The following is a 26714-nucleotide window of genomic DNA, read 5'->3' as shown; positions in this document are numbered from 1 at the left end:
CGCGCACTCCCTCCAGGCCCCTACCCTACCCACAGCCCCGGATTGTGCACAAGTAGCTCCACCAAAAGAAACCGCACGGTTTCGGCTAGAGGGCTCTGGCGCCCGGGGCTTGGGAGCTGCGTGCTACGTCATATGCTCCACGTGACGTCATATGCTCCAAGAGTGAAGGCCGTGACATCACCTGGAAAATGCCGACGGGCACCCTGGGGACCCAGAGGGACCACTTGGGCCTTCTTAGTCTCAGGTCCCCCGACCAGACCCGCCCACAGCCTGGCTGTTTACTCCCCTCCGAGCCTGGGACGAGGAGGAAGGGCTGGGGGCTGGGGACTGGAAGGCTTCCCGGACCCCGGAGCTGAGTCGCCGCCTCCCGCCGCCACAGGGGCCGCCGCCCGGTCCGGTCCGCAGCCCCGTGGCCTCTTGCGTGTCCAGCTCCCTGACCGCAGCTGCCCGGCCTCGAGCCCCAGGGAAAAGAAAGCTTCATTGAGCCGGCCGGGAGGGGCGGGGCGGGGGTGGAGCAACAGCGGCCAGCTCGCCCCACGGGGGAGGGACCCCGCCTGGGAGGAATTCACCGAGCAGGCGGAATGTGGGAGGGCTCAAGGGGACGTGGGAGGGACAAAAGGAAAGAGGCGGGGAGCGAGGGCGGGGGTCCAGTCTCCCCTGGCCGAGCACTTTTTTGGGGAAGTCCTAGGACTGATCTCCAGGACCAGGACTCTTCTCCCAGCGTCTAAGGCCCCCGCTCAGCCAAAGGTAGGGGGGTCACGCCGGAGGCAGGAGGAAGGGGAGTTGCGGATGGAGAGGATGGTGGAGGGTCCAGGGCAAAGGCGTGATGTGGGATGGAGTCGAGGGGAAGCCAACCAGTTGAAGGTTTTATTATTGTCAAAGAAGAGTGAGACGAGATTGGAGGAAGCAGATATTGGGGGAGGGCAGGATTTTCCAAATAGGGTAGTTGAGAGGGTCCTAAGGCCGGGGGGCTAATCTGTGAGGCCCTACCCCTGGGCGGCCCCCAAGCCAAAATGTGCCCAGAACAAAACTGTCCTGTTGGGTTGTTTGTCTGAGTCTGGGGAAGCATTTTGGGCACCCCCACTCCACCCCCTCCACCCCCGCGCTGTAGAGGAGCTGTTCTCAGCCCCAGACAGAGGGAAGGCTTTGGCTGAGAAGATGAATGGTGCCCCAGCCTCTGGTTGCTCGGTGACAGCGGTGGTGATGTTGGCAGGAGGCTTGGACTACCCCACCCCATCCCCCCCACCCAGCTTGAGGCCTGGCCCTCCTGGGCCCCTTCACCCTGCAGGGCTTGTGAGAGCCTGTGTACGGGGTAGGAGTGCAGTGGGCTCTCCATGCACCCTAGTCTCTGCCCTCTCTGCCTCAGAAGCTGCCCAGATAGGACTCTGGGCTTGGCCTTCATTCATGGGATCCTAGATCTGAGGGTCTCCTAAGACCCCTTGCCTGCTTGTCTCTACAATCGGTAGCTGTCTATCTTCAGTCCAACTGGCTTAATGGGGTCATCTGTGTCCCTCCCGCCTCTGCTCTCTGCTTCTTGGCTCCTGTCAGTCCCTCTCTTCCTCACCTGTTGCCTGCCTCTCTCAGCCACTCCCCAATTCTGTGTGCCTGTCTCCCGATCACCTTCTGTCCATCTTCAATATTCTCTCTTCCTCCCTCCCTCCTTCTCTCTCCCTCTCTCCCTCCCTCCCTGCCCCTCCCTCTCCCTCCCTCTCTCCCTCCCTCCCTTTCCCTCCCTCTCTCCCCCTCCCTCCCTTCCTCTCCTTCCTCTCTCTCTCCCTCCCTCCCTCCCCCTCCTGTCTCTCTGTTTGGCCCCCTTTCATTCCCACAATTTCCCTTCCTCTCACATCCTGTCTGCCTGGATCTTCCTCTTTGTGTCTCTTGCTCGGTCTCTCTTTATCTCGACCATTCTCTGACTCTTGGTCTCTAATCATTGTCTTTGGATTTCTGGGTCTCTTATATTGTGAGTGGGGTTAATGAAGGTGATTAACTATAGAACTAGGGGAGGTCATTTTGACACATTAACAACTAATAGTGAGAGTTTTACTCTTTACAGAAGGGAGGGAGAGTCTCTCTGCATGCCCCCCCCTTCTCCTTCTGTTTCTCTCTCCCTCTCCCCTCTCCTCTCCCCAATCTGAGTCTCTCAGTCTGCATACCTCCTTGACTCTGTGTTTCAGCCCCTATTGAGTGTGTGTTTCTCTCGCACTGTCTTAGTCACTGTCTTTCACCCCCACCCCGTCTCTCTGTCTCTGGTCTTACTAAGTGTCTCTTCCCTCTTCCCCCCCCCCCCCCCCGTCTCTTTCTCTGTCTCTTTCTGTCTGACCTGGGCCTGGCTCAGTCTCAGTTTCTCTCACACACTGTTTCTCTGGGGCACACAGGCCTTCTCTGCCATGCGGCCTGTCAGTGTCTGGTGGTGGAGCCCATGGGGTCTGCTGCTGGGCCTGCTGTGCTGCTCATGCCTGGGATCTCCATCCCCATCCACGGCCCCCGAGAAGAGGGCTGGGAGCCAGGGCCTGCGGTTCCGGCTGGCTGGCTTCCCCAGGAAGCCCTTCGAGGGCCGGGTGGAGATACAGCGAGCTGGTGAATGGGGCACCATCTGCGATGATGACTTCACGCTACAGGCAGCCCATGTCCTCTGCCGGGAGCTGGGCTTCACAGAGGCCACAGGCTGGACCCACAGTGCCAAATATGGCCCTGGAACAGGTGAGCACTGCTTCAGGTATAGCCTAGGCATTGCCTAAGTGTGGCTTAAGTACAGGGAGAGAGAACATCAGGATGGCACAACCACAGGAACACAGGACACTAAGAATAAATAGCCAGTGTCAAGTAAACCCATGGGTGACAAACCAGCCAACAGTCACTTCTCAGAGCTGTGTGATCTTAGGATGGTCAAGGCCTTCTCTGGGCCTCTGATGTCCCATGTGCAAGAAGACTAGATGATATCTAAGTTCCTTTCTACTGAACAGAGTATGATTCTCCAAAGCCATGCTGTATGGTTAAAGTACAGTTGCTTTCGTGGGAAGCTGAGGGCAGGTACATGATGTCTGGATGTCCCAAAGCCCGACAGGATCACAGATGCTGCAGCTCACAAAGTCACATTATAGACTAGAACTGAAACCAACAAGCTGGAACTGACTAGGGCAAATATGAATGTGGATAGTAGGAGCTTAGCAGCAATTCCAACTGAGACCTGGGGGTGCTTGCACTTATGAGCCCACAAAGGGGTTGATAGAAGCTGGTGCCATCTGCAGCTGATACTCCAGTTCCCACTGGCTAGACCACTTCTGGAATAAAGTGTCACTTATAGATGCCACATTTTAAGAGAGATGGTAGAAAATGGAAATAGTTTCAGAGAAGAGCTGCCCAGATGTGAAAGATTTGAAGCCAAGTTTCAAGGAGTAGTAGCTGAGGAAACCAGGGATTTTTGATATGAATAAAAAAAATTGGATAGCAGTTACATGACGGTTGACTTCAAGTATGAGGACAGTCATGTGGCTGAAGAATTTTTTTGGATGGCATCAAAGGGCTGAATCACCTGGTAGGGGAAAGTCATACAGAGTCACAAGGACTTTGTAATGGCTCCAGAAGCCTGGTGGAGCAGGAGGTAGGTATCCCAGCAGAAGCTGGGGAAGTCCTGTCAGGATATGCATCAAGGGTCCCTGCACAATAGCTGAGACAGATGACCTCTGAGGATCCACCCAATTATGAGAGGAAGGCAGCGACACTCATTTCAGTAAGGTCCAGGCAGATAGAAGAACAAGGGGCCATGTGGAAGCACAGACAGGGTGTGCACATGAGAGACTGAGGCTGAGGTGAAAGGTCTTAGATTTCCAAGTCTCACAAGTGGCTCAAACCCCTTAGCCCCATTGGCTGTGTGGCCTTAAGCAAGTTACTTAACTTCTCTAAACCCCTGTTTTTTACATAAAGTGGTGATAATATCTTCTGGCAGCTCTGTTCTAAGAATAACCACATATGCACAGACCATGGCAGAGTACCTAATACAATAGGTACTTGGTTAATTGTAGCTATCATTGAACGGGTGAGCACTGAGCAGAACTTCAATGTTGACTCTTGGTTTTGGCTTTGTTTTTGTTTTTTAATATGCTTTTTTTTTTATTTTAGGGGAGAGAGAATCATCAGTGATGAGAGAGAATCATCAATAGGCTGCCCCCTGCACACCCCCTCCTGGGGATGGAGTCTGATACCTTGGCATGTGCCCTGACCAGGAATCAAACCATGGCCATGGGTAGAAGCTCAACCACTGAGCAACACCAGCCAGACAATTCTTGGTTTTTTATTCACCATATCAAATTCCTGAATATCCCAAGGCCACCAATGATCCTCCATCAATCCTGTGCTTCATTTTTTTATTCCCTCCAGGGTACCCTGTCCCTTCCGCACCCATTATCTTACAAGAAAAATGGGATCATCATGGCCAAGTGTGAGGCCTCCAAGTTCAATCTCTTCAATTCCCCCATCACTCCCCCAACCCTACCTCCCCAAGCTTCTCTGTCCCCTCATCTCTCCCTCCACAGGTCGAATCTGGCTGGACAACCTGAGCTGTAGTGGGACTGAGCAGAGTGTAACTGAATGTGCCTCCAGGGGCTGGGGGAACAGTGACTGCACCCACGATGAAGACGCTGGGGTCATCTGCAAAGACCAGCGCCTTCCTGGCTTCTCCGACTCCAATGTCATCGAGGTCTGCAAACACACACACACACACACACACACACACATACATCCCAGCCAGGGTGATCAGACAGAAAGGGCTGTGGGGTGTTTTATGTGATTAGAGAAGATAGTAGAAGGTAGGGGATTCCATATGCCCCATGGGATAACTTGGGTTGGTAGGAAGCTGGGGGCTGGGGTGGGTGGGGGCAAATGGTAGAGCTCCTAGATGCTATAAAGTCCAGATTTGTTTCAGCATTAACAAACCTGGCAGGAACCTCTCCAGCTTCATCCCTGGTCCCCAGAGAACCCTGTGCTCTCCTGGAACAACTCCCTTTTTACTTTCCCAACTTCTTCAGTGCCACCTCCTCTGTGAAGTGCTCCCTCCTGCTCAGGAAAGTTAGGTGCTCTTTCCTCAGCTTCCTCAGCACCCTTGATCATTTCTCAGGGGCACATCTCAGCATGTCCTTCCACTATTGTGGTTGCCGGAGAGCCAACACTCCCACATGCCCATCAATACACCACTGAGGGAGGCATGGCATCTCTCTCAGCCCTGTCTGAGCCCTTGCTCCCCATTGGGTTTGCAGGAAGCACGCTCAATCGGGGTTCCTTAGGGTGGCAGGGCATGTGAAAGGTGCTACTGGGATTCCTTCCTCTGCTTGTGGTCCCATCCTCAGGTAGAGCATCACCTGCAAGTGGAGGAGGTGCGACTTCGACCAGCAGTTGGACGGGGCAGGCGACCCCTGCCCGTGACTGAGGGCCTGGTCGAAATCAGACTTCCCGACGGCTGGTCAAAAGTATGTGACAAAGGCTGGAGCGCCCACAACAGCCACGTGGTCTGCGGGATGCTGGGCTTCCCCAGCGAAAAGAGGGTCAACACGGCTTTCTACAGGTGAAGGGATGTGGGCGCTGGTGGAGCAGGCTTGGCTGGAGGGGTGCTCCTTAAAGAATGGGGTTGAGAGACCTCTGAGAGGGTCCAGGCATGGGGGGGGCACCCCGGGGCTCTGGGATAGTGGGGGAAGGGGAGGCCGTTGCGAGGCTGGAGCGGTGAGAAATACTGTGGGGCCATGGAGGGCTTCCCACGGCGGATCTGCAAGGGGACCGTGAGGCTCCTGCTCCCCTGCGCCCGAGGCCTGGGCGGGGCGGGCGGCAGCGGCGGCGGGTGGGCGCCGTGACCCGGGCGGCGGGCGGGCACAGTCCGCGGCCCGGGCGCTGGGCCTCGAGGCCACGCCCCCAGCGGCGGGCTGGCAGGCGGTTCGAGTCAGCGCGCCGGCGCGGCCGGGCTCCCGGGCCGGGTTCAGGGAGGGTGAGCGCGCGTCCTGCCGGCGGCGCCCGGAGTGTGCTGCGCCGGGCTGGGCGCCCGGGCTCAGGACCGCGGCGGCCGGCGTCGCCCGCGGGGCGGCGTGTCCCCGCCCTAGAGCCAACCCCTGGGGGCCGGAGGGGGGGCAGGCCACCCGCGGGGCGCGTCTGTGAGCGCGGGAGGCCTCAGGACTCTAGGGCTGTTTCTAGAATACGCTTGGACGGAAGCGCCGGGTCCCCTGCACCTGCCCGCGAGCCCCGGTGCACGCGCCCGCTCCCAGACAGCCCATCCCACTGGCGCCTGGCGCCGCGCTCACAGCGTCTAGCTTCCCGGGAGCATCAAATGTGGTCATTTTGAGACATTTGGAAATCTTTAGTTTCTCTAGAACCCCCTTTTGCAGGCTAAAAATGCTTATTTTCTTAGACCAGTTTTGCAGAAAGACCTCTTGGCAGCTGTAGGTGACCTTCCACTGGGCACACTGCCTCCCGCGTGGTCTGACACGGTCTGATCAGAGGAGGAACAGTGGAAACGCTCCACCTTGATTAACGAGCGCCTAGGCTTTGCATCGCCTTCTGTTGGGGCAGCATCCCACTGCTCATCCTGACTCCTAATCACCCGAAAGCAGCTCAGGTCTTCCCTTATCCGTGATACTGATAGAGCAGCCTGCTTGAACCTAAATCTAGGTTGAGTTTACCCTATTAGTTTGCTACATCATTTTAAAAGCCATGAGGATCTCATGAGATTATCTTGAATCTTGACATTATTTTCCCTGGGTCATCCCTCCCAGCTTCCTCTGGTAGACAAACCTGCAGCTATGCCTTCTGGCTTCATCAGAGTGACTGTGAAACTTGTTGAAATGTTTAAAACCAAAGCCTGACTCTTAGGAAACTTTCCTCCAGGTTTACATCAAGCCTTTAATCATTAGTTGTGAAATGCTTTTTCAACCAGTTGGGAACAAACTGAACACTACAATGATGTAACATTTCCCCATCTCATCTATAATGAAATCACAGGAGATTTTGTTAGTCTTTGCTAAAATCCAGATACACTATGTTCACAGCCATTCTCCAGCCTTCTGATTTAGTAATCATTCAAAAAAGAAAATCATGGTGGTTTGAATGAGCAATTCTTACTGGAAACCTTTTAGGTCTCTAAGTATCACCATGATTTTTCCTCAATGTTCACAAACTTTCTATTTCATAACTTACTCTCAAATATTACTTATCTGTAGCTTGAGGAATCTTTTTTCTGATTTTTGAAAGTTATACATTATCCAGTCTTTTCCGTTCTTGCTCAGATTTTCCTGGTCCTGGCTCTGAGACACATCTAAAAGTTATTTCACTCCCAAGAAACACACTTTACCTGCTCTATAGTCACACTGCTCTAAAACATTTACAGGCTGAACTCCTCTACTATTATTATCTATCTTGGGGCTATATTGCTTTCTCTGTGTGTGTTCTTTATCTTTCCTAATCCAAACACCTGGTGCTGAAGATGAGTATGATTTAAATAGCAGGCAGTTCAAGTGAAGACAATAGCGTGAACAAAGGGGTGGAGATTGGCTCATTCAGTATTTATTTATCAAGTGCCTGCTGTGGGTCAGGGACTGTTGTAGACCCTAGGGATTCAACAGTGAACAAAACGAACAAAAATCCCTAATCTCATGGGCTAGGGAAGAATCAGAAAAGAAGTAAAATTACAAAATGTAAGAATAGCAGAAGGTGTAATATTAAAAATAAAGCAGGGAAAGGATTAGGGGTTGCAGTTTTAAATAGAGTGGTCAAAAAAATAGAGTGGTCAGCAAAAGCCTCCATCATTTGAGAAAACATTTAAAGGAGGTGAGGGCACAAGCTATGCAGAAACCCAGTCAGCATTTTCAGGAACAGGATCAGTAATGGAGAAATCCGGGGAGTGTGTACTGGGGCGGTGAAGGGGGGCATTCTCCTCATGCTCCAAGAGGCCACCAGCGCTGGAGCTGAGTGAACAGCGAGGAAGAAAAAGATAGATGCGATGTAGCAGAAGGTGGTGAAAGAGTGGGGAGCCACTTAGGAGACTTTTGCTTTACTCCATGTGAGAGAAGGTTTTGAGCAGAAGTATAACATACGACTTCCATTTTTTAAGGTTTTATGAAGATTAGGCTGTGAAGGATACAGTAGAGTCAACAAGGCACAGAGACTAGTTAGGAAGTATTGTCTCCTCTAAGTCAAGTAAAGAAACTGAATGTGGCAAAAAAATTATCACATTCTGTGAATAGCTGAAGGTCGAGCCAGTAGGACTTGCTGATGGAGTCAATGGGCTATGAGAGGAAGAGGTGTCTGGCTTCAGCTAAGTATGGAGTTGGCCTCATTCGGTAAGGAAGAGAGTAGGCGGAGCATGTGTTTGTGTGGGGATGCTGGGGATGGGTTGTATATAACTTTTTTTTGGATCTGTTAAATTTGAGGTTCTTTAAGACATTAAAATGGTGAGGTTGAGTAGGCAATTGGGTATATGACGCTTGAGTTCAGTTGAAAGAAAGTATTTAAAATCCTGAAACTGGACATCACCGAGGGAGTGTAAAGAGAGAGAGAGACAGAGAGAGAGGGAGAGATCCAAGGACTCAGTCTTGAGAAGTTTAAACATTTTGAGGTCAGGAAATAAGGTGAAATGCAAACAGTGAGCTGGGCAGAAAGAAAACCAGATGAGTATGGTGGCCTGGACGCCAAGTAAAGTGCTTCAAGGAAGGGAGAGTGGTCACCTGAGCCAGTGCTGCTGATGGGTCTAAAAACATAAGGACTGAGAAGCAAGCACTGGATTAAGCAATGTGAAAGTTGTTGTTGACCCCAGTAGACATAATAATGGACAGGATACATTTGGAAAGACAGTTGAGTGGAGTAGAAAGTTTATACTAAGAAATAGTAGAAGAAAGAGCTGAATAAATAATACAAGGCCAGAAAAATAGAACACTTTTTATGCCAGATGGGAGTTTGGCATTCATCTTATGGGAAAATTAAAAATAAAGTATTTGTATGAGACAGTGATAAAAATAAGGCCAGTGGGGTGTTGTTTTTTGTTTTTTGTGGGGGATTTTTTGGAGTATATACAAGTCTTCATAAAAAATCAAAAGCTCAATAAATATAAGGCCAGCAGTTCTTAAAATCTGCCTGATGAATTGAAAGAGAAGTGACCTGGACAAGGAGGTTCTAGGTACAAGTAAGACAAGTTAGGAGTTTGTTATAAAAATGAAAGCGGGAGGGGGATGAATAGATGTAGAATGACTGATAGAATATAGAAAATAAGAGCAGAGATGCCTAAAATGATTCTGAAGCTGCTCAAGAGAAGGATGGTGCCATCAGGCATCTCTAGGCCTCAAATTAATATATAATAGCTTTAAAAGTGGCCCATCCTTAGGAAATTTGAGATCCAGGAATAATCCCTAGGTCTGCACAGCCTGAAGTAATTTTCAGAGATCAGGAATATTTGTGCACATATTGGAATCTCTTACTGAGTCTAGGATGAAGGCAGGAGAAGGAGATGTGCTAAGTACAGAGGTAATTCTTAGTAGAGAAAGAGATTACAAGGGTCCTGGGAGATTCTATGGGGGAGACATGATACAGATCTTCTTTCACAGGTCAAGCCAGACAGGGGAGACATTCTCATGGGTAATACAATTACAAAGGATAGGCAAGATACTTATAAACAACTCTACCTTTCTTAGAGAAAGATGCATCTGCCAGCTTTTAGTAGAAGTCGGTGAGATTTGAGGAATGAGAAAACCAGAGCATGATGTATTTATCTTTTTTTTTTTTTTTAAATCTTCACCTGAGGATATTTTTTTTTCATTTTCCCATTGCTTTTCAGAGAGAATGGAAGGGGGAGAGAGGGAGAGAGAGAAAGAAACATCGATGTGAGAGAGACACATCGATTGGTTGCCTCCCGCACATGCCCCAACCAGGGCTGGGGATCCAGCCTGCAACCGAGGTACATGCCCTTGGCCGGAATCAAACCCAGGACCCTTCAGTCCACAGGCCGATCCTCTAACCACTGAGCAAAACCAGCCAGGGCTGTATTTATCATTTTAAAAGTGGGTTTGGTTAGAAAGTATGAAAGTTGTAGAACTTTAGAAGCGGAAAAGAATGTACAGAGGACTGAACCATTTACTTTACCACCCTTTTGCAGGCAAAGAAATTGATGTTCTATGAGCGTAACCACAAAGCACTGTGCAAGGTGCTGAGAATACACAGGTGGAGAGAGGTAATTAGGCACCAGATCATAGGGAACCTTACGGGCTATGTTAAGGATTTGGGTCTTTGTAGTAAAAATAATAGGAAACCATTGATGTTTCTTAACAAGGAGAGCTGTGAGAGGACATGATCAGGTTTATGGCTCCAACTGGTCACCTTGACTGTATCTCTGAAAATGTTTGCAAAAGAGAAAGAGTAGATGGATTGGAGAGATATTTAGGAAGCAACATTGACAGGACTTGGTTATGGATTGACTTTGGGAACCAAAGAAGAGAGAAGTGTCAAGGCTAACTCCAAGGTTTCTGGAGTGGATTTTGCTGAAAGAATTATGAGTTTATTTTTGGACCTACACTACATTTTAGATAACTTCAAGCTATTTAAGTAGATCCATCAAGAAGGCAATGGAATATACAAGGTTAGGTTTGAATGAGAACATAAAAAGAGAGGGTATGAAGTGAGAAGGAAAGAGTGCCTTAGCCCAGCAATTTCAACTGGTGTGCCACAAGAATTTATAAAACATGCAATACCTGGCTATCTAGTCAGGGGCATTGACCTCCTTTCCCTTAGATTGTCACATAAAGAACTGACAACAGCCAATACAACAATAGCTGTCTGGTGTGAATGAATCAAAATTATACCTGTTTTTTTGTCAGATTGGCAAAAAATATATGTTCTGGTGTGCCATAGAATTTTAGTAATTAATTTATGTGTGCCATGAGATGAAAAAGGTTGAAAATCACTGCTTTAGACAGAGCTCCAAAAATTTAAGTCAGTAGATAGAGGAGGAGCCTGCAAAGACCAAGAAAGAGCAACTGCAATCAGGAGTCAAACCAGGCTAATAGTGTTATGACAGCCACGGAGGGAGAAGGAGAGTTGTAGGCTGCCAAGAGCTCACTGAGATGAAGACTGAACAGTGTCTACTGGATTTATTATTGCAGAGTGGTGGGAAGTGAAAATCAGAGAGGAGTGGGTCAAGGAATGGGTGGGAAGAGAGTATATAACAGATGGTGACTGTTGACCACTCTTGATACATTTTTCTGTGAAGAGGAAGAGATGTAGGGTGGAGGGTGTGTGTGTGTGTAGGAGAGGCTTGATCATGTATAAAGATTCAGTTGAGAAGGAGAGGTTGGGTGCAACCTAATTGACAAGGGGAGAAAGAATCGTAAGGCATGGAATTTGAAAACATTTGGGGGAGTGGCCTAGAGAAGAGAGATAGTTGGAATGAGAAGAGGAGGTGATGTAGGTAGATTTTTGTTTGATGGTTGAAGAAACAAATGATATGAGAGAACAAGTACATTTGTTAATGAAGAAACGTAAATCAAGACAAACACCAGTACTGGCCCTAAGTAAGTACCAGTTCATTAATATAACCTATCGTATGCCTTACAATATATGTATGCCATGTAACATATACTATAAAAACCTTATAATGTCCTTAAATAACTTGTAGAAGAGGTACAATAGTCCCCCCTTACTCATGGTTTTGCTTTCCACAGTTTCAGTTACCTGCGGTCAACCATGGCTCAAAAATATTAAATAAAAATTCCAGAAACAACAGTTCATAAGTTTTAGATGATGGTGCCTGCCTGGTGTGGCTTAGTGCTTGAGCGTTGACCTAGGAACCAGGAGGTCACAATTCGATTCTCAGTCAGGGCACATACCCAGGTTGCAGGCTAGATCCCCAGTAGGGGGCGTGCAGGAGGCAGCTGATCAATGACTCTCACCATTGATGTTTCTATCTCTCTCCCTCCCCCTTGCTCTCTCTAAAATCAATGAAAACATATAAATAAAATAAAATAGTGAGCCATTCTGAGTAGGGATGGAATCTCCTGCCATCCACTCTGTGCCACCAGGTACATGAATCATCCCTTCATCCAGTGTATCCACACTGTGTTCACTCCCTGCCTGTTAGTCACTTAATAGCCATCTAGGTTATCAATTGTTACAGTATCACAGTGCTTGTGTTTGTCACCCTTTTTTTACTTAATAATGTCCCCAAAGCCATTCACATAACTTTTATTGAAGTATATTGTTGTAACTGTTCTACTTTATTATTAGTTATTATTGTTAATCTCTTACTGTACCTAATTTATAATTAAACTTTATTGTAGGTATGTATGTGTAGGACAAAATAGTATATATAGGGTATGGTACTATCCACAGTTTTAGGCATTCATTGGGAATCTTGGAATGTATCCCCCATGGATAAAGGGAGACTACTGTACTTCTAAATTTCTAGTTAATACTGCATCTTTCTGAGTACTATTCTGGAGCTCAAGATGATCTCTCTTGATTACTGGTGAAAGGAAGTTCCAAGTATATTTTATTTTAGACATGTTTGAGAAAAAGACATTTGGAGAAAATTTTTCACACTATACTTATATGAGGAAAGGTTCTAAACTCTTAGTAATGTCTCAGAAAAGGGGCCTGAGAGCTACTGTAGACTCTTAGCGAGCAATGTTGGACATATTGGATGTTTTGGCAAAAACGCCAACTAAGTTCATCCTCAAGGAGAAGCCAGCGCAGGAAATCCCCAACAGCTTCAGCCTTGTTTAGACTCTCTATATATAATCTTAGTACCTCTGCACTGTATACTATACAGTTCTCTTGAGTATGACTCCTCAAGAGAAACAGCAGAGCAGGGCATGTTGAAAGAAATGATAACTAAGATAATAACAGGGAATTTCATAAATTTATAAGAACAGACAAACAGGACCTACATTTGTTCCTACACAGTTGGACGGGACAAGGAGGGGGCAAAATTGAAGTCTTTGAAATCAGAGGGAGAGCGAGAGGAAAAACAGACCTGGTTTCCAGACATTAGACTTAAGGCAACCTCTTGAAGAATAAACTATTTAGGCCAATTAAAAAGAAATAAAGTTTTAGAACTCATTTTCCTGTAAGTAAGTTTGGGAGACGAGCTCAGTTTGTGAATGACAAAGCATGTGGGCTTTAACATGGGTGCTGTCACCCTAACCAGCCTGGTCTCATATTCCTTAGTCAAACCAAGTTGACGTCCTTAGATATCCCTACCTAGGTCTTTGGTCCTTGTTCACTAGCCTCAGGCCTGGAAATGCCAGAGCCAGAGAGCATCCAAGAATAAAAAGACAGTCTGCCTCCCTAGATGTGACCAGGCCACTTCTCTTCCCTCACCTGATCAGCCTGGCAAGGCTGACAATCCTAACACCCTTCTACTTACACCCTTTCCCTTAGCCCTCCCCTCAAGTTTAGATGAGCCTTAGTGTTAGCCCAAGAGCTCTTATCCCCCATCTGCCGTAGCCTAATTTCTGTGGGGCCTGGTATGAGGGCTCCATCAGATCCTTTGCTGCTGCTCACCCACCTGGTCACGTGCTTATGAGGCCAAGCAGCTGCGAAGGGTAGAGCCTTGGGAGAATCTGATGCCGTAACATCCTGCCACCAGGAAACCTTTGATTCTTGGAAAAGAAACCTTGCCCCAGTTCCAGCTGCACCAGCCTTTCCCACTTGGCTCTAGCCTGATCCTGACTCTGCTATTGTCTCATCCTCACAGAAAGTTGAGGAAGCGAGCGGCCAAAGCCTCGGCCCGACGCCCCAAGCCCCTTGGAAGGTAATGGGGCAAGAGCCCCGGGACCTCCTGCACGCTTCTGTGGCCCCAGGAGGTGGATGGATGGAAGGCAGCCTATCCATGTCCATCCCCAAACCCAAACTGAGGAATTAAGGATATGACTGGAAAATGGCCATTCCGGGGGGGGTGCGAGGGGAGGGGGGAGGCAGGCATGGGAATGGGCAAGCTTTGGTCTTAGGAAGCACTAGAGGAATAATGTTGGAATGACTGAGGAAAGGCTTCCTCATCCTTAAATTTCTCCCAAATAGCTTGGACTCCAGCCTGAGCCACCTGCATGCTTCCTCCCCTTCCCCCAGCCTCCACCTCCCTTAATTCACCCACATTCCCACTCTCTCTCCTGCCTTAACTTTCCTCTCATCTCCTCCCCTCACCCACCTGGACTGACATATTAGACTTCTCGTCACTGTTGCTGAATCTAGAGAGCAGCACGAGACCCTAAATTACAGCTGAGTGGCTCACGCGGTCAGTGAAGTGGCATATCGGCCGCCTTCCCTTTACCCCTTCCCATACTCTGCATAAGGGGCCCTAACAAGAGACAGGAAAATCACCATCTGCCTTTCCTGGGCCACGCTCCTAACCACTACTTCCACTAACTCGTTTCTCCTTTTTTCAGACCAATCACCAAGCGTAAAGTCAAACCCAAACCCCGAGTGGGCAGGGGGCCAATCAAGAGGTAAATAAAACTCAGGCTGGATGGACAGGAGAGAGAGCACCTAGCGATGGGTCCCAGGATTGGGCTGTGGTCAGGGAGGGGTCCAAGAGAGCCCTCCACCAAGAGGGAGAGGAGCAGCAGTAGCTATTACTACCCCCTTCCAGATGATTCATTGACACGTAAAGTAAGGCTTAGCCTTATGTTGGTCTCTGGGGAATTGTGTTTGTCACGGGATTTTTGGAAATCTCCATAGGAGTTCATCGACTGACTGCCCTGTTCCACATGCTCATTTATTCCCCCAGCGAATTCTAGTAGAAACTCATGCCACGCTTGCCTCTCCCCTAAGAAGTTGTCTGAGGGATCAGTGTTCCCATCCTACCTTTACTTGATTAATTTTTAAAAATAAATGCTATTGGCCTGGAGGTAAGACTGTGTCCCCTTTGGAAACTTTACCAAGGATGGGATCCTCTCTGACCCCACTGACACAATTAGGCTCCCAGTTCCATAATTTTCCTCCGGGTTTCTTCTAAGAGAACACAAGGGAGGGGAAAATTTCCAACCCATGATTACATCTCACTAAGCTTCCAAAGGCCGTTTGCACATGCAAAGTCTCCCTGATAATTTCTTCAGCAGTGGCTGAGTTAGAGAATTTGTCCCTTTCTCGTGTGCCCTCCTCTTTTCGGTGCACTCTGAGATCACCCACCCGTCTCCTGGCACCCCTCATTCTCCAGCCCCACCCTCTAGCGGCTTCAAAGGTGCTGGGAATTTGGGGTGTTCATGTAGTGCCTTTTAGCTGAGGGTCATCTTTGCCCAGCATGGCCATACTCTGGCCTTCCCTGACCCCCACATTAAAGTGCACACTGCCATATTTTTACTTTGTTAGTTGTGGGGAAAGGGGAGGAGGGAATTCAGAAGAGAGATGTCTTTTTCCTGTGATGGCCTCTTTGACTTTTATTTTCAGCCAAACAGGACTTTGGGAGAGTACCTGATCTCTTTGAGCTTCAGAATCCACTTATCCTGAGCCTCCAAAGGTATTCTGTTGAGTCTCCAGGCTTCATCTGCTGCATTTATAAACATCTCCTCCTCTGTGTCTTCCTAGCCAGTGTCTTCAAGTCATCATGTTCCATCCTTCCTCTGACATCAAGTGATAAGGCACATTACTGCAATAATTCAGTCAAATCAGCCTCACAGGCCCACTCCACTAATACCAGGCTTCAGCTGGTTCCCTTCCCTCTGGGCTCAAACCAGCTGTCCTGGGAAAAATGTACTTCTCTCATCACATGCCTCACTGCAATCTCTCATTCCATTGGTGTCAATAAACAAGTCCTCTCATTCTCTCAAGCATCTCTCCACAGTGATTCCAAATTTTAACACCTCTAGTTTGGTCCCATTTTCCTGTTCAGGTGGCTACAGAACATTCTTCCTGTTAGGTTTAAATTGCAGAAGCACAGACTGCCTCGTTAAAGACTCACAGTTCGGCTCAGGTCTGGAGATGTCTTTACCATTGTTGTTCATGTTCACTGTCCTTCTCTGGCCATGTGGTTCCTCTAACTTTTCTCTGTCTTGCATTTATACATTATCATCCCTACATATGCCAGCCCCAGTCTTCCGTGTGTCCACCATCTGATCTGTTCTTCCCATAACTGCCTGTCATATTCTGGCCTGCAGAGCCTCTGCTTCTACAGAGCCATTTAGACCCAAGACTCACTCACTCATTTGCATCTTGACTCATTCAGTTATTCCAGTCTCAGCACAGTAAAAGGATCTGCTCACTCCGGCTATTCAGGCTTCCTGTCCATGTCGGCTGCCCCTCCTGCCCAGCTCTCCCCACTGGGCAGTCCAAGCTTCCCATTCTCTGCACAGCAGCCTCAGCCTCAGCCTCCGTTAGGCTCAGCAGCCTGAAACCATTTGGAACGAGGTTTGTCAGGCAAGTTAAGACTAGCCGCCTTCCCATAGGGTTCTTCTGCTGCAGAAGGTCCCCAAAGACCCTGCTGTCTGGGTAACCTAGGCTCTTTCAGCCTGGAAACTCACCATTCCCTTTGTCTCTTTGGAGGGCAGCGTAGCAGAGGAGAAAAGGAATAAAGTGGTCATGAAAAGTTAGGGGATGGTGGTGGCATGGAATGGGGAGAGGGCTGTGACCAGAGGCAGGAGCGCTGTTTCACTTTTACCCTACTGCTCCCCACTCCTGTCCCCACAGGCTGCTGGCCCAGCGGCAGCAACACTCCTTTGGTCTGCATGGGGTGGCGTGTGTGGGTACGGAGGCCCACCTCTCCCTCTGCTCCCTGGAGTTCTATCGTGCCAATGACACCACCAGGTGTCCTGGGGGTGCCCCTGTGGTGGTGAGCTGTGTGCCAGGTCCTCTCTATGCAGCATCCAATGGCCAGAAGAAGCAACAGTCAAAACTTCAGGAGGAGGTGTGTGAGACAGTGACTATTACCTTTCCCATCCCAGGTGAACGCCCCTAGCCTGGCCACCCATGACTAAGCATAGCCATGACCTTTAAGGACAGAGAGGAACCTTCTGGCAGGTGGGCCCCTTGAGACCATCCTCCCCCCCCCCATCCTTTCCACCATTCTCTTCCAGGTCTGCTGAGCTCTCTCTGTGCTGACATTACCATTCACTGCCACTGGATTGTCTCTTGTCTATAGGTCCGAGTGCGTCTAAAGGGTGGGGCCCGTCCTGGAGAGGGCCGGGTGGAAGTCCTGAAAGCTGGCACGTGGGGCACAGTCTGTGACCGCAAGTGGGACCTACAGGCAGCCAGCGTGGTGTGTCGGGAGCTGGGCTTCGGGACTGCTCGAGAGGCTCTGAGTGGTGCCCGCATGGGGCAGGGTGAGAGGGATGAAGGTGGGAGGAATGGGAAAGGAAGAGGTACACATTCCTGGGGGGGGGGGTACAATCCTTGGGAAGGAGACCCCTGGACAATGAAGGCCCAATTACACCCTCCTGATCTTTGGCCTTTGACCCTAGGCATGGGTGCCATCCACTTGAGTGAAGTTCGATGCTCTGGACAGGAACCCTCCCTCTGGAAGTGCCCCCACAAGAACATCACAGCTGAGGACTGTTCCCATGGCCAGGATGCTGCAGTCCGATGCAACCTGCCCTACACCGGGGTAGAGACCAGGGTCAGTCGTATTTTCCACCTTGGCTCAGGTATCTTGCTCTCCCCTATCCAGTCCCGGTCATGCTCTGAAGCGTGACAGCCCCCAACCACTGCCCTAGGCCCCTGCAGTCCTGCAGCTCCATCTGACACCGTCATTGCTCACCCTTTATGTGCCTCTGAATCACCCTTCAGCCACATTCCAGCTATAGACTCCCACTACCCCACCCCTAAAGCTTCCCCGGCTCTTCCATTCTTTTACTACAGATCCGACTCAGTGGGGGCCGCAGTCGACATGAAGGGCGAGTTGAGGTGCAAATAGGAGGACCTGGATCTCTTCGCTGGGGCCTCATCTGTGGGGACGACTGGGGGACACTGGAGGCCATGGTGGTCTGTAGGCAACTCGGACTAGGCTATGCCAACCATGGCCTGCAGGTGAGTGGGAAAGAGAGAGGAACCAAGGCTACTGCATCCAAAGCCTGTGTTTGGGGCAGAGGACTGTGGAGATGAGTCCTTTGGCCCAGGAGGCTGGATGGTGGGGCCTCACAGAAACACCTATATATGTCCCCAGGAGACCTGGTACTGGGACTCAGGGAATATAACAGAGGTGGTGATGAGTGGAGTGCAATGCACAGGGACCGAGCTGTCCCTGGACCAATGTGCTCATCACGGCACCCACATCACCTGCAAGAGGACAGAAACCCGGTTCACTGCTGGAGTCATCTGTTCTGAGAGTGAGTGGAGAGCCAGCGAGGAAGGGGGGTTCTGGGCCACCCCTTTCAGAGAAAGAGAGAGCTGTAATCTGGAGGGGTACTCCATCCCTGTGAAAAACCAGCCTCACATACTCTGTGGAGGTGAGAGAAGCACCCCATCTGTCCCCGCCCTTCAGCAGTGACTTCTAACACTCCCCTTCCTTCCTGGGTACAGCTGCATCAGACCTGCTGCTGCACTCAGCACTGGTTCAGGAGACCGCCTACATTGAGGACCGGCCCCTACACATGCTGTACTGTGCTGCTGAAGAGAACTGCCTGTCCCACTCCGCCCGCTCAGCCAACTGGCCTTATGGCCACCGCCGTCTACTCCGATTCTCCTCCCAGATTCATAACCTGGGACGAGCTGACTTCAGGCCCAAGGCTGGGCGCCACTCCTGGGTGTGGCACGAGTGTCATGGGTGAGAGAGGGTCAAGTAGAAGGGCAAAACCACTGGGGGTAGGGTGAGCCTGCTGGGGGCAGGGAAGGAAACGGGGTTCCCTTGTCTCATCCCCACAGGCATTACCACAGTATGGACATCTTCACTCACTACGATATCCTGACCCCCAACGGCACCAAGGTGGCTGAAGGCCACAAAGCTAGTTTCTGCTTAGAAGACACTGAGTGTCAGGAGGGTGAGTTGGGGCCTAGAATGGACTACAATATCTCCACCCCACAGCCTTGCCTCACACTGATATATGCTATGCCAATCTCTTCAGATGTCTCCAAGAGGTATGAGTGTGCCAACTTTGGAGAGCAGGGCATCACTGTGGGTTGCTGGGATCTCTACCGACATGACATTGACTGTCAGTGGATTGACATCACAGATGTGAAGCCAGGAAACTACATTCTGCAGGTGCCTGGGCTCTGAGATTTCCAGCTGGTAAGTGGGAGGAGTGTGTATTCAAGATACCTTTGAATTGTATTGCCTTTCTCCCACACACAGGTGGTCATCAACCCCAATTTTGAAGTAGCAGAGAGTGACTTCACCAACAACGCAATGAAATGCAACTGCAAATATGATGGACATCGCATCTGGGTGCACAACTGCCACATTGGTATTTGGTGGGGAAAGCAGCCTGGGAAGACTAGGGGATAGGAGGGAAAGCCCTTCATTCTCTTCTACCCAAGTTGTTTCTATCTTCCCACCCACCTCTGGATCTCCCAGCCTCACCACTTCCACCCACCCTTTCCCACAATAGGTCTGTTTTCCTGCCCAAACCACCCATTCACCTTGCAGGTGATGCCTTCAGCGAAGAGGCCAATAAGAGGTTCGAGCGCTACCCTGGCCAGACCAGCAACCAGATCATCTAAGATGCCAATACCCACCTCTTCAAACCACCACTGGCCCCTAATAGCAGGGGGTCTGAGGCTGCCATTACCTCAGGAGCTTACCAAGGAACCCCTGATGTCAGCAGGCCCACCGCCCTCATCCAATGTGCACTACGGATGTGGAACTGTCAAAGAGAAGTTATCACTCTCCTTCCTAGGCCAGCTGTCTGGATCTGTGGCCAAGCATGGGGAATCCTGGACCCCAGTCCCAGCACTGATCTGAGCTTGCCACAAAGAGCAGCAACTGATTAACTGGCCAGAACAACAGACAGCAGCAGCTCGCTTTCTTGAATAAGGAGGTCAGGATGGTCAGCTCCAGTATAACCCCTCAGTTCAGGGGGAATATAGCTTTACCTCTAGCCTTTTTATGGGGGAAAAGATCAGCGTCCCTCCCCCTATTTTTGACTATAACATGTTGCTAGGTATAATTTTATTTTATATAAAAAATGTTTTTGTGATTCCTCAGAGCCTAGGGATTGGTGCTGGTGGTTGGAGGGACCTGCCCCCCATGGGTTCATTTAATCCTCTGTCCAGATGCCCTCAGAGCCTAGGCCAGGAAAGCAAGGTAGAAATCAGAGCAGGAGCCTCATACTCTTGCTGATCCATTCATTCTGTGACTTCAGGGGTAACATATAAGGTCAGTGTTTCCGGTCCCCGCCGGATCCGCACTGCCAGCTGGGATTGGGTTCGAACAGCTTCATAAATATCTTCAGCATTTTGTACCAACTGCTCCCCAATGGCCAAGATCACATCACCTGGCCGCAGACCAGCCCTATGGCAAAAGATGGACAGAGAGAAAGGAAGGAGTAGATAGCCCGGTTCAAGGACACATGCACCTCACCCATCCCCACCTCACAGTGCAGTCTCTCCTCACCGGTGTGCAGGGGAGTCCAGGATGACTTTATGGATGAGCACACCATGCTGAACATCAGGAAAGCTTGGTTCTCGAAGCTGTAGTTCAGCAAGGATACTGAAAGGACACACACCACCCTGTTAACCACACACCAAGGTGCTCTCCCCATTCTGGGTTCACCTTAAATCTCTCAACACACTGACAACTATAAGGACAGGGAATGCACTAGGTACTCCAGATACAAAGGCAATTTACTTTCTCCCTTCTAGTAGTTAGGAAGTGGGACATATATAGAACAGGTACCTAATTCCACATAACACATAACGTTAAATCAATAGCACTGATCTCATCCTAGAATCCTAAGAGAAGCTTTAAGGAGGAAGCAGAATTTAAATTGAGCCTAGAAGGATGGACCTGATATTCAAGTATATAAAACAAGAACAACATAAATAAAAACCTAGAGTAGGAAACCAGGTTGGCTGGAATAGAATATATTCATGTAGGAAGCCAGGTCTGGAAAATGGAAAATGGCCCCTAAAAGCCAAGTTAACAGATTGTAAATCAAAGCAGTAATAGGATGAAATCAATCTGGTGGCAGCTGTGCAAAATGGAGTGGGGTGAGAAAGTCAAGAGGATGAGAGAGGACAGCTCTTCTGATATCACCAGGTGTGAGGGAGTTCACCATAGAAAAGACAGAATTGAGAATAAAGCTCACCAGAAATGCCATTTGCCCACCAATGGGTAAACTGGTGGTCCTACACATCACTACCCCTAAAGCTCATACCTGGGAGTCAAGGTCAACATCATCACCCCAATGTAGCGGCGCTGGGACCCACTGATTCCAAACCAGGAATCTGTGATAAAAAGACAAATAAGCCCCACCTAGCTACATCTTTCCTTCCCCTCTCTCTCATCCCAACAGACCCTTCTCCAACAAGGCCCAATGAATGCCCCTCCCTCCACTTAAAGGGACCCCTTCTCCCCCCTAAGCCAGGCTCACTCTTCTTTTCCCCACGATGCAGAAACTCTCGAAGGCGATCAGAAGGGATGGCAAAGGAGATTCCAGCTGTGACCTTCATGGTATTCACTCCGATCACCTCCCCATCCTGCAGGGACAGAGCCCACTATTCCCTAGCCCAAACAAATAGTGGGAGATGGGGGTACCTGGACAAGAACAGCAGGGAGTGTTGGGGAATTGGAGAGATCTTGTTGCATTCTGAAAGATACCTAACGAGATTGTTCAGAAACTTGACCAAACCGCACTGATTTAGGGAAAAACCCACTCCTTCCCACACTGACCTGGGACAGGAATTCTTGGAAAGAAGGATGTCCCACTCACCAGATTAACCAGAGGACCTCCAGAATTTCCAAACTGCAGGACAAGGAGAAAATATGGAAGAGATCCAGGGACTCTATGCCTGGGGGGCACACCAGGATATAGGCATTTTCTCCAAATTCTCTCCTTTCCCAGCCCATAAATGAGGGGCCACATTTTTGTAGCTCAACTTTGATATACAGAGATGGGCAAAAGTAGCTTTACAGTTGTAATACAAATAAGTAACACAATAAAAAGTAAATAATAATAATACAAGAATAAACTATGTTTCATGTATTCACAACAGGAAACCTACTTTTGCCCACCCCTTTATAGGCTTATCCACCATCTATCACACTTGGTGCCTGCACCACACAGCCTCCCCCCTTCCCCCAACCTAGATTGCCATTCCTCCCATATCAGTGCTTACGTCAATAGCTGCATCTGTCTGAATGTATTCCACATTGGTTTGGGGGAGGCCTAGGTCTCTGGCTGGACGCTGAGCAGAGCTGACGATGCCGGATGTGATCGTGTTCTGCAGTGCAAAGGGACTTCCCATGGCAACAACAAACTCCCCTTGCCTGACATCAGCTGAGCGTCCCAGGGGCAGTGTGGGGAGAGGTTCCTAAAGGAGAATGGGTACAAGGAACTTGTCATCTGGGGATGCCAGCAAATTCACAGCCCCCACCGACCCAGCTTGCCCGGACCCCCACCTTGGTCTGAATCCTCAGCGTGGCGATGTCTGCCACGGGATCCACAGCTGTGACCATGGCTTCATACGTGTCACCGCTAGGCAGCCTCACACGGACTCGGCGCCGATCAGCCACCACATGGGCGTTGGTAACGATGAGCCCGTCCGAAGCCACCACGAATCCTGAGCCATTCGAGATAGGGACTTCGCGGCCCGAAAAAGGGTGCCTGGAACGGGGGAAAGCACGGGTGTGAGAAGGTCGGACTCCTCCTGCTCGCCCGACCTCTAGCCTGCGACTTCGGTGCCTCCGGTCTACCCCACCGTTACCGGCCCAGGATCTCGATATAAACCACCGCAGGTGCAGTCTTCTCCACCACGTCTGCGATAAAGTTGTACTGGCTCCGGGGAGAGGTGGGCGGCGAGCCAAGGACAGAGGCAAAGACGGCCGGGGGACCCCGACCCCCGCCGCACAACAGCAGCAGCACTGCTCCCCCTGCGCCCAGTGCCACCGCCAGCCACGCGCGCGGACGGGCTCCAGGGGTCCCTGAGTCCTCCCGGGCCTGAGGATCTGGGGTGCCTGCAGTCAGTCGTGCTCGGAAATCGGAAGTCCCGGACGTCAGACATGTTCTTGGTCCAGGGACCCCCGCAGAGAAGCCAGCCCGGAGACTGGGGGTCCCATAAGTCACTCGGGCCCGAGGGTCGGGAGTTCCTGACGTCAACAGGGCCCGGAGGTCAGGGGTCAACAGGGGTGCCTTCGCCCAGCGAACCCCCCCCAAAGCCCGCCATCCCCGAAGGCTCCAGCCTGCACCCCGCCCCGCCCTCAGCGCAGCCATCAGCTCCGCCTAGGCTGCCTCCTCGCCCGCCCTAACAGAGAGGCGGCGCCCTGGAGGTGAGCGGCGACCGCGGGGCGCGGGGCACGCCGGTACCTGAAGTCCTCCAGGAGAGCACGCCGGGACCGGGCTTCAGGGAGGCCGACTCCGCCCCCGCCCCGCGAATGCCGGGAATTGTGGTCTCTGCGGGGCAGGAGATCTGAGGCAGCCTGAGGGCCCGCGAGGCATGCTGGGGCTGCTAGCCCTTCCGGGGCGCCTCAGGATTTCGGGTCCTGGCACCCTGGGCCTACGCCCCGAGACTCCGCCTTCCCAGGAGCCCCTGCGGCAGGTCGCGAAGATGGCGGCTGCGGCGGCGGCTGGAAACCCCTAAAATAGCCGCGATGGAGCCTCCCCAGGCGCCGGGGCCGGAGCGACTCTTTGACTCGCACCGGTAAGAGCTCCGGCGGGGAGAGGCCGGCTCCCGCATTCACTCGGCCTTCGGCACCCGATCATTCCACCTCTCGCCCCCAGGCTCCCGGGTGACGGCTTCCTGCTCCTCGCGCTGCTGCTCTACGCGCCCGTCGGGTTCTGCCTCCTCGTCCTGCGCCTCTTTCTTGGGATCCACGTCTTCCTAGTCAGCTGCGCGCTGCCGGACAGCGTCCTTCGCAGGTTCCGACCCGGGCGCTCGGGGAGGGTCAGGGCTGGGCTCGGCCGAGGCGGTGCAGCCACTACTGCCTGCGTCCCCAGGTTCGTGGTTCGGACCATGTGTGCAGTGCTGGGGCTGGTGGCCCGGCAGGAGGACTCCGGACTCCGGGATCACCGCGTCAGGGTCCTCATTTCCAACCACGTGACACCTTTCGATCACAACATCGTCAACCTGCTCACCAGTTGTAGCACAGTGAGTGGGGGACGGAGCCGAGAGCACGACGGGCAGGTCCCTGGGGCCCAGCTCAGGGTTCCCTTCTGCCCGCCCGGTTTTCCCTTGGAGACCGCGAGATACTGACCCCGTGTCTGAGCCCTATATGTCAGTTTTATCATTTCCTAACATTCTTTTCTTCTTGCTTTCCCTCTTCCCTGTTACCAGCCTCTACTCAATAGTCCCCCCAGTTTTGTGTGCTGGTCTCGGGGCTTCATGGAGATGGATGGGCGAGGGGAGTTGGTGGAGTCACTCAAGAGATTCTGTGCTTCCACAAGGCTTCCTCCAACCCCTCTGCTGCTGTTCCCTGAGGAAGAGGCCACCAATGGCCGGGAAGGGCTCCTGCGCTTCAGGTGGGTGCACACAGGTATTGGTCTCTCAATGCCTAGGTAGTCAGGCTTGGGAGCCCTTAGGTTTTCACAACCTTTTTCAGCCCTAACCCCCCGTTCTTAGATCATTCCCTTTACATCTACTTTTGGTCCTTTTCCCTGAATCCCTTTATTCTCCATTTATCTACTTGGGCAGTTTGACAGTTTCCTGTTTTAAGTCAGGTATGAGCTGCTGACTGGGCTGGCTGGAGTCCCATTCTACTCTTTCTTCCTTCTAGTTCCTGGCCATTTTCTATCCAGGATGTGGTACAGCCTCTTACCCTTCGAGTCCAGAGGCCCCTAGTCTCTGTGGTGAGTGTATGTTGGACAGGGAATCTTTGGGGCGTGGGGGAAAGTTTCCCACTCCTGGCCCTGACTTAGATCTCTCTTCATGCCTTCCTCTCAGACGGTGTCAGATGCCTCCTGGGTCTCAGAACTGCTGTGGTCACTTTTCGTCCCTTTCACGGTGTATCAAGTAAGGTATTAACTGTCTTCACTTTTTGGTGGCTGGGAAAAGCTCACCTCAAGGTCAAGAAAGTAGTTGCTTCTGCCCTGTCCGTTTGCAGATCTTTTAATATCAAGGTTCCACCACAGAGTCAATACAAATTATTTACTCTCTCCCCACCCTCACCATCACTGTCTCATGAAAAGGGGTATCAAAGTAGGAAAATGGTGACAGTCTCTACCCCTTGTGCCCTCAAAATGGCCCTGGATTGTTTTTTGCAGGTGGCTGCGTCCTGTTCATCGCCAACTCGGGGAAGGGAATGAGGAGTTTGCCCTCCGCGTACAACAGGTGGTAGGGTACACAGGCAGGGTGGAGGTGGGGTCTTTCCTTAGGCAGAGGGGGAGGAAAGCTTGAGACCTTGACACTCCCAACCTTCCAATGTTCCCTAGCTGGTGGCCAAAGAATTGGGCCAGACAGGGACACGACTCACTCCAGCAGACAAAGCAGAGCACATGAAGCGACAAAGACACCCCAGATTGCGTCCCCAGTCAGGTGTGTAGTCTCTGTATACAAAACTTTTTGTTTTTTTCCAGCCTACTGTGATGTCCTCCCTATTCCTGTGCTAGTCAGCCTCTTCTTCCTCCTCACTCTCCACTCACCATATTTTGGATTTCTTTTTTGCAGCCCAGTCTTCTTTCCCTTCCTCCCCTGGCCCTGCTCCTGATGTGCAGCTGGCAACTCTGGCTCAGAGAGTCAAGGAGGTTTTACCCCATGTGCCACTGGGCGTCATCCAGAGAGACCTGGGTATGGGAAAGGGTAGCCTCACACAGGAAGAAAGGCACAGAAAGGAAAAGTGGGTGGTGAAGGGAAAAAGGGAGCAGGGAAACAGATCCCTTCTCTTCTCTTCCCTTCTCCCCAGCCAGAACTGGATGCGTAGACTTGACCATCACCAATCTACTTGAGGGAGCTGTAGCTTTCATACCTGAAGACATCACTGAGGGGACCCAGTCCCTTCCCACAACCTCTGCCCCCAAGGTGAGACCCAGGAAATGGTCAGATCCAAGAATTGGGGTGGGATGGGGCAGTCTACATACTCCCTATCCCTGATGTCTCTTTTTTGATCCTGAGACCCTAGCACAGTGCCTCTCTTGCAAAGTAGGCATTCGATGCGGGTTTAATGATGATGACTTCGCAAGCCCTCTGACATTGTGATCACCTCAGTTCCCCAGCTCTGGCCCGGTGACCCCTCAGCCCACAGCCCTCACATTTGCCAAGTCCTCCTGGGCCCGGCAAGAAAGCCTACAGGAGCGCAAGCAGGCACTGTATGAATATGCAAGAAGGTGAGGGGCTTAGAGAATAACGGGTAGGAAGGGGCAGATTGAAGAAGAGAGCTAATTATGGTGTTAATATGGCAAAGCCCACACAATGTCTTCTCCCTATGTCCCACAGGAGATTCACAGAGAGACAGGCCCAGGAGGCTGACTGAGCACAGGATGGCACCCAGAGCCGCAGGACGGAGACTGGGGGCAGCCCTCACCCAACTCACAACAGGCCGGATGGGTGGGTGGTAGAAAGGGAAAGATGGGGCTCCCCCCAATATCACATTAAATTCAGGGTTTTCACTCAAGGTCTCTGTTGCCTCTCTGGGTCTGAAAAGCCCCCTGAGCAAGTTCCTTTTCCCTCTAGAGGAATGGGGA

General features: G+C 51.0%; 3 protein-coding genes across 7 annotated transcripts; 2 read left to right on the top strand and 1 right to left on the bottom strand.

Annotated features, from left to right (window-relative positions):
• The first annotated feature begins 628 nt into the window (after nucleotides 1-628).
• LOXL3 (lysyl oxidase like 3) lies at nucleotides 629-20087 on the top strand. 2 transcript variants are annotated; one of them, XM_081156545.1, is made up of 16 exons: nucleotides 634-747; nucleotides 2376-2700; nucleotides 4533-4696; nucleotides 5343-5557; nucleotides 13715-13771; nucleotides 14403-14462; nucleotides 16639-16855; nucleotides 17090-17270; nucleotides 17409-17563; nucleotides 17806-17973; nucleotides 18110-18272; nucleotides 18466-18709; nucleotides 18808-18923; nucleotides 19008-19144; nucleotides 19235-19346; nucleotides 19529-20087. In XM_081156545.1, the coding sequence occupies exons 2-16, from the start codon at nucleotides 2388-2390 to the stop codon at nucleotides 19600-19602; spliced, it is 2376 nt and encodes a 791-aa protein (XP_081012671.1). In that variant the 5' UTR covers nucleotides 634-747; nucleotides 2376-2387; the 3' UTR covers nucleotides 19603-20087. The 2 variants fall into 2 exon arrangements, with proteins under 2 accessions (XP_081012672.1, XP_081012671.1); XM_081156546.1 differs by lacking the exons at nucleotides 13715-13771; nucleotides 14403-14462 and having other exon boundaries at nucleotides 629-747.
• Nucleotides 20038-23417, bottom strand: HTRA2 (HtrA serine peptidase 2). The gene is made up of 8 exons (XM_081156549.1): nucleotides 22807-23417; nucleotides 22502-22706; nucleotides 22219-22413; nucleotides 21813-21845; nucleotides 21474-21579; nucleotides 21258-21327; nucleotides 20495-20590; nucleotides 20038-20392 (listed from the first exon to the last, which is right to left on the bottom strand). Exons 1-8 carry the CDS (start codon nucleotides 23310-23312, stop codon nucleotides 20227-20229), a joined length of 1377 nt encoding a protein of 458 aa, XP_081012675.1. The 5' UTR covers nucleotides 23313-23417; the 3' UTR covers nucleotides 20038-20226.
• On the top strand, nucleotides 23359-26644 carry AUP1 (AUP1 lipid droplet regulating VLDL assembly factor). Of its 4 annotated transcripts, none has more exons than XM_081156550.1 (12): nucleotides 23359-23739; nucleotides 23820-23957; nucleotides 24036-24186; nucleotides 24373-24557; nucleotides 24812-24884; nucleotides 24979-25052; nucleotides 25299-25365; nucleotides 25467-25569; nucleotides 25702-25821; nucleotides 25937-26052; nucleotides 26239-26357; nucleotides 26467-26644. In XM_081156550.1, the coding sequence occupies exons 1-12, from the start codon at nucleotides 23690-23692 to the stop codon at nucleotides 26501-26503; spliced, it is 1233 nt and encodes a 410-aa protein (XP_081012676.1). In that variant the 5' UTR covers nucleotides 23359-23689; the 3' UTR covers nucleotides 26504-26644. The 4 variants fall into 4 exon arrangements, 2 of the variants coding, with proteins under 2 accessions (XP_081012676.1, XP_081012677.1); XR_014000148.1 differs by having other exon boundaries at nucleotides 23427-23739; nucleotides 26177-26357; XR_014000147.1 differs by lacking the exon at nucleotides 25702-25821 and having other exon boundaries at nucleotides 23426-23739; nucleotides 26177-26357.
• The last annotated feature ends 70 nt before the right edge of the window (nucleotides 26645-26714 follow it).

This window comes from Miniopterus schreibersii (genome assembly GCF_964146895.1).
Source record: "Miniopterus schreibersii genome assembly, chromosome: 13".
NCBI classification, from domain to species: domain Eukaryota; kingdom Metazoa; phylum Chordata; class Mammalia; order Chiroptera; family Miniopteridae; genus Miniopterus; species Miniopterus schreibersii.
Note: the sequence above shows the minus strand (reverse complement) of the source record. Positions and strands in the feature narration are given on the sequence as shown.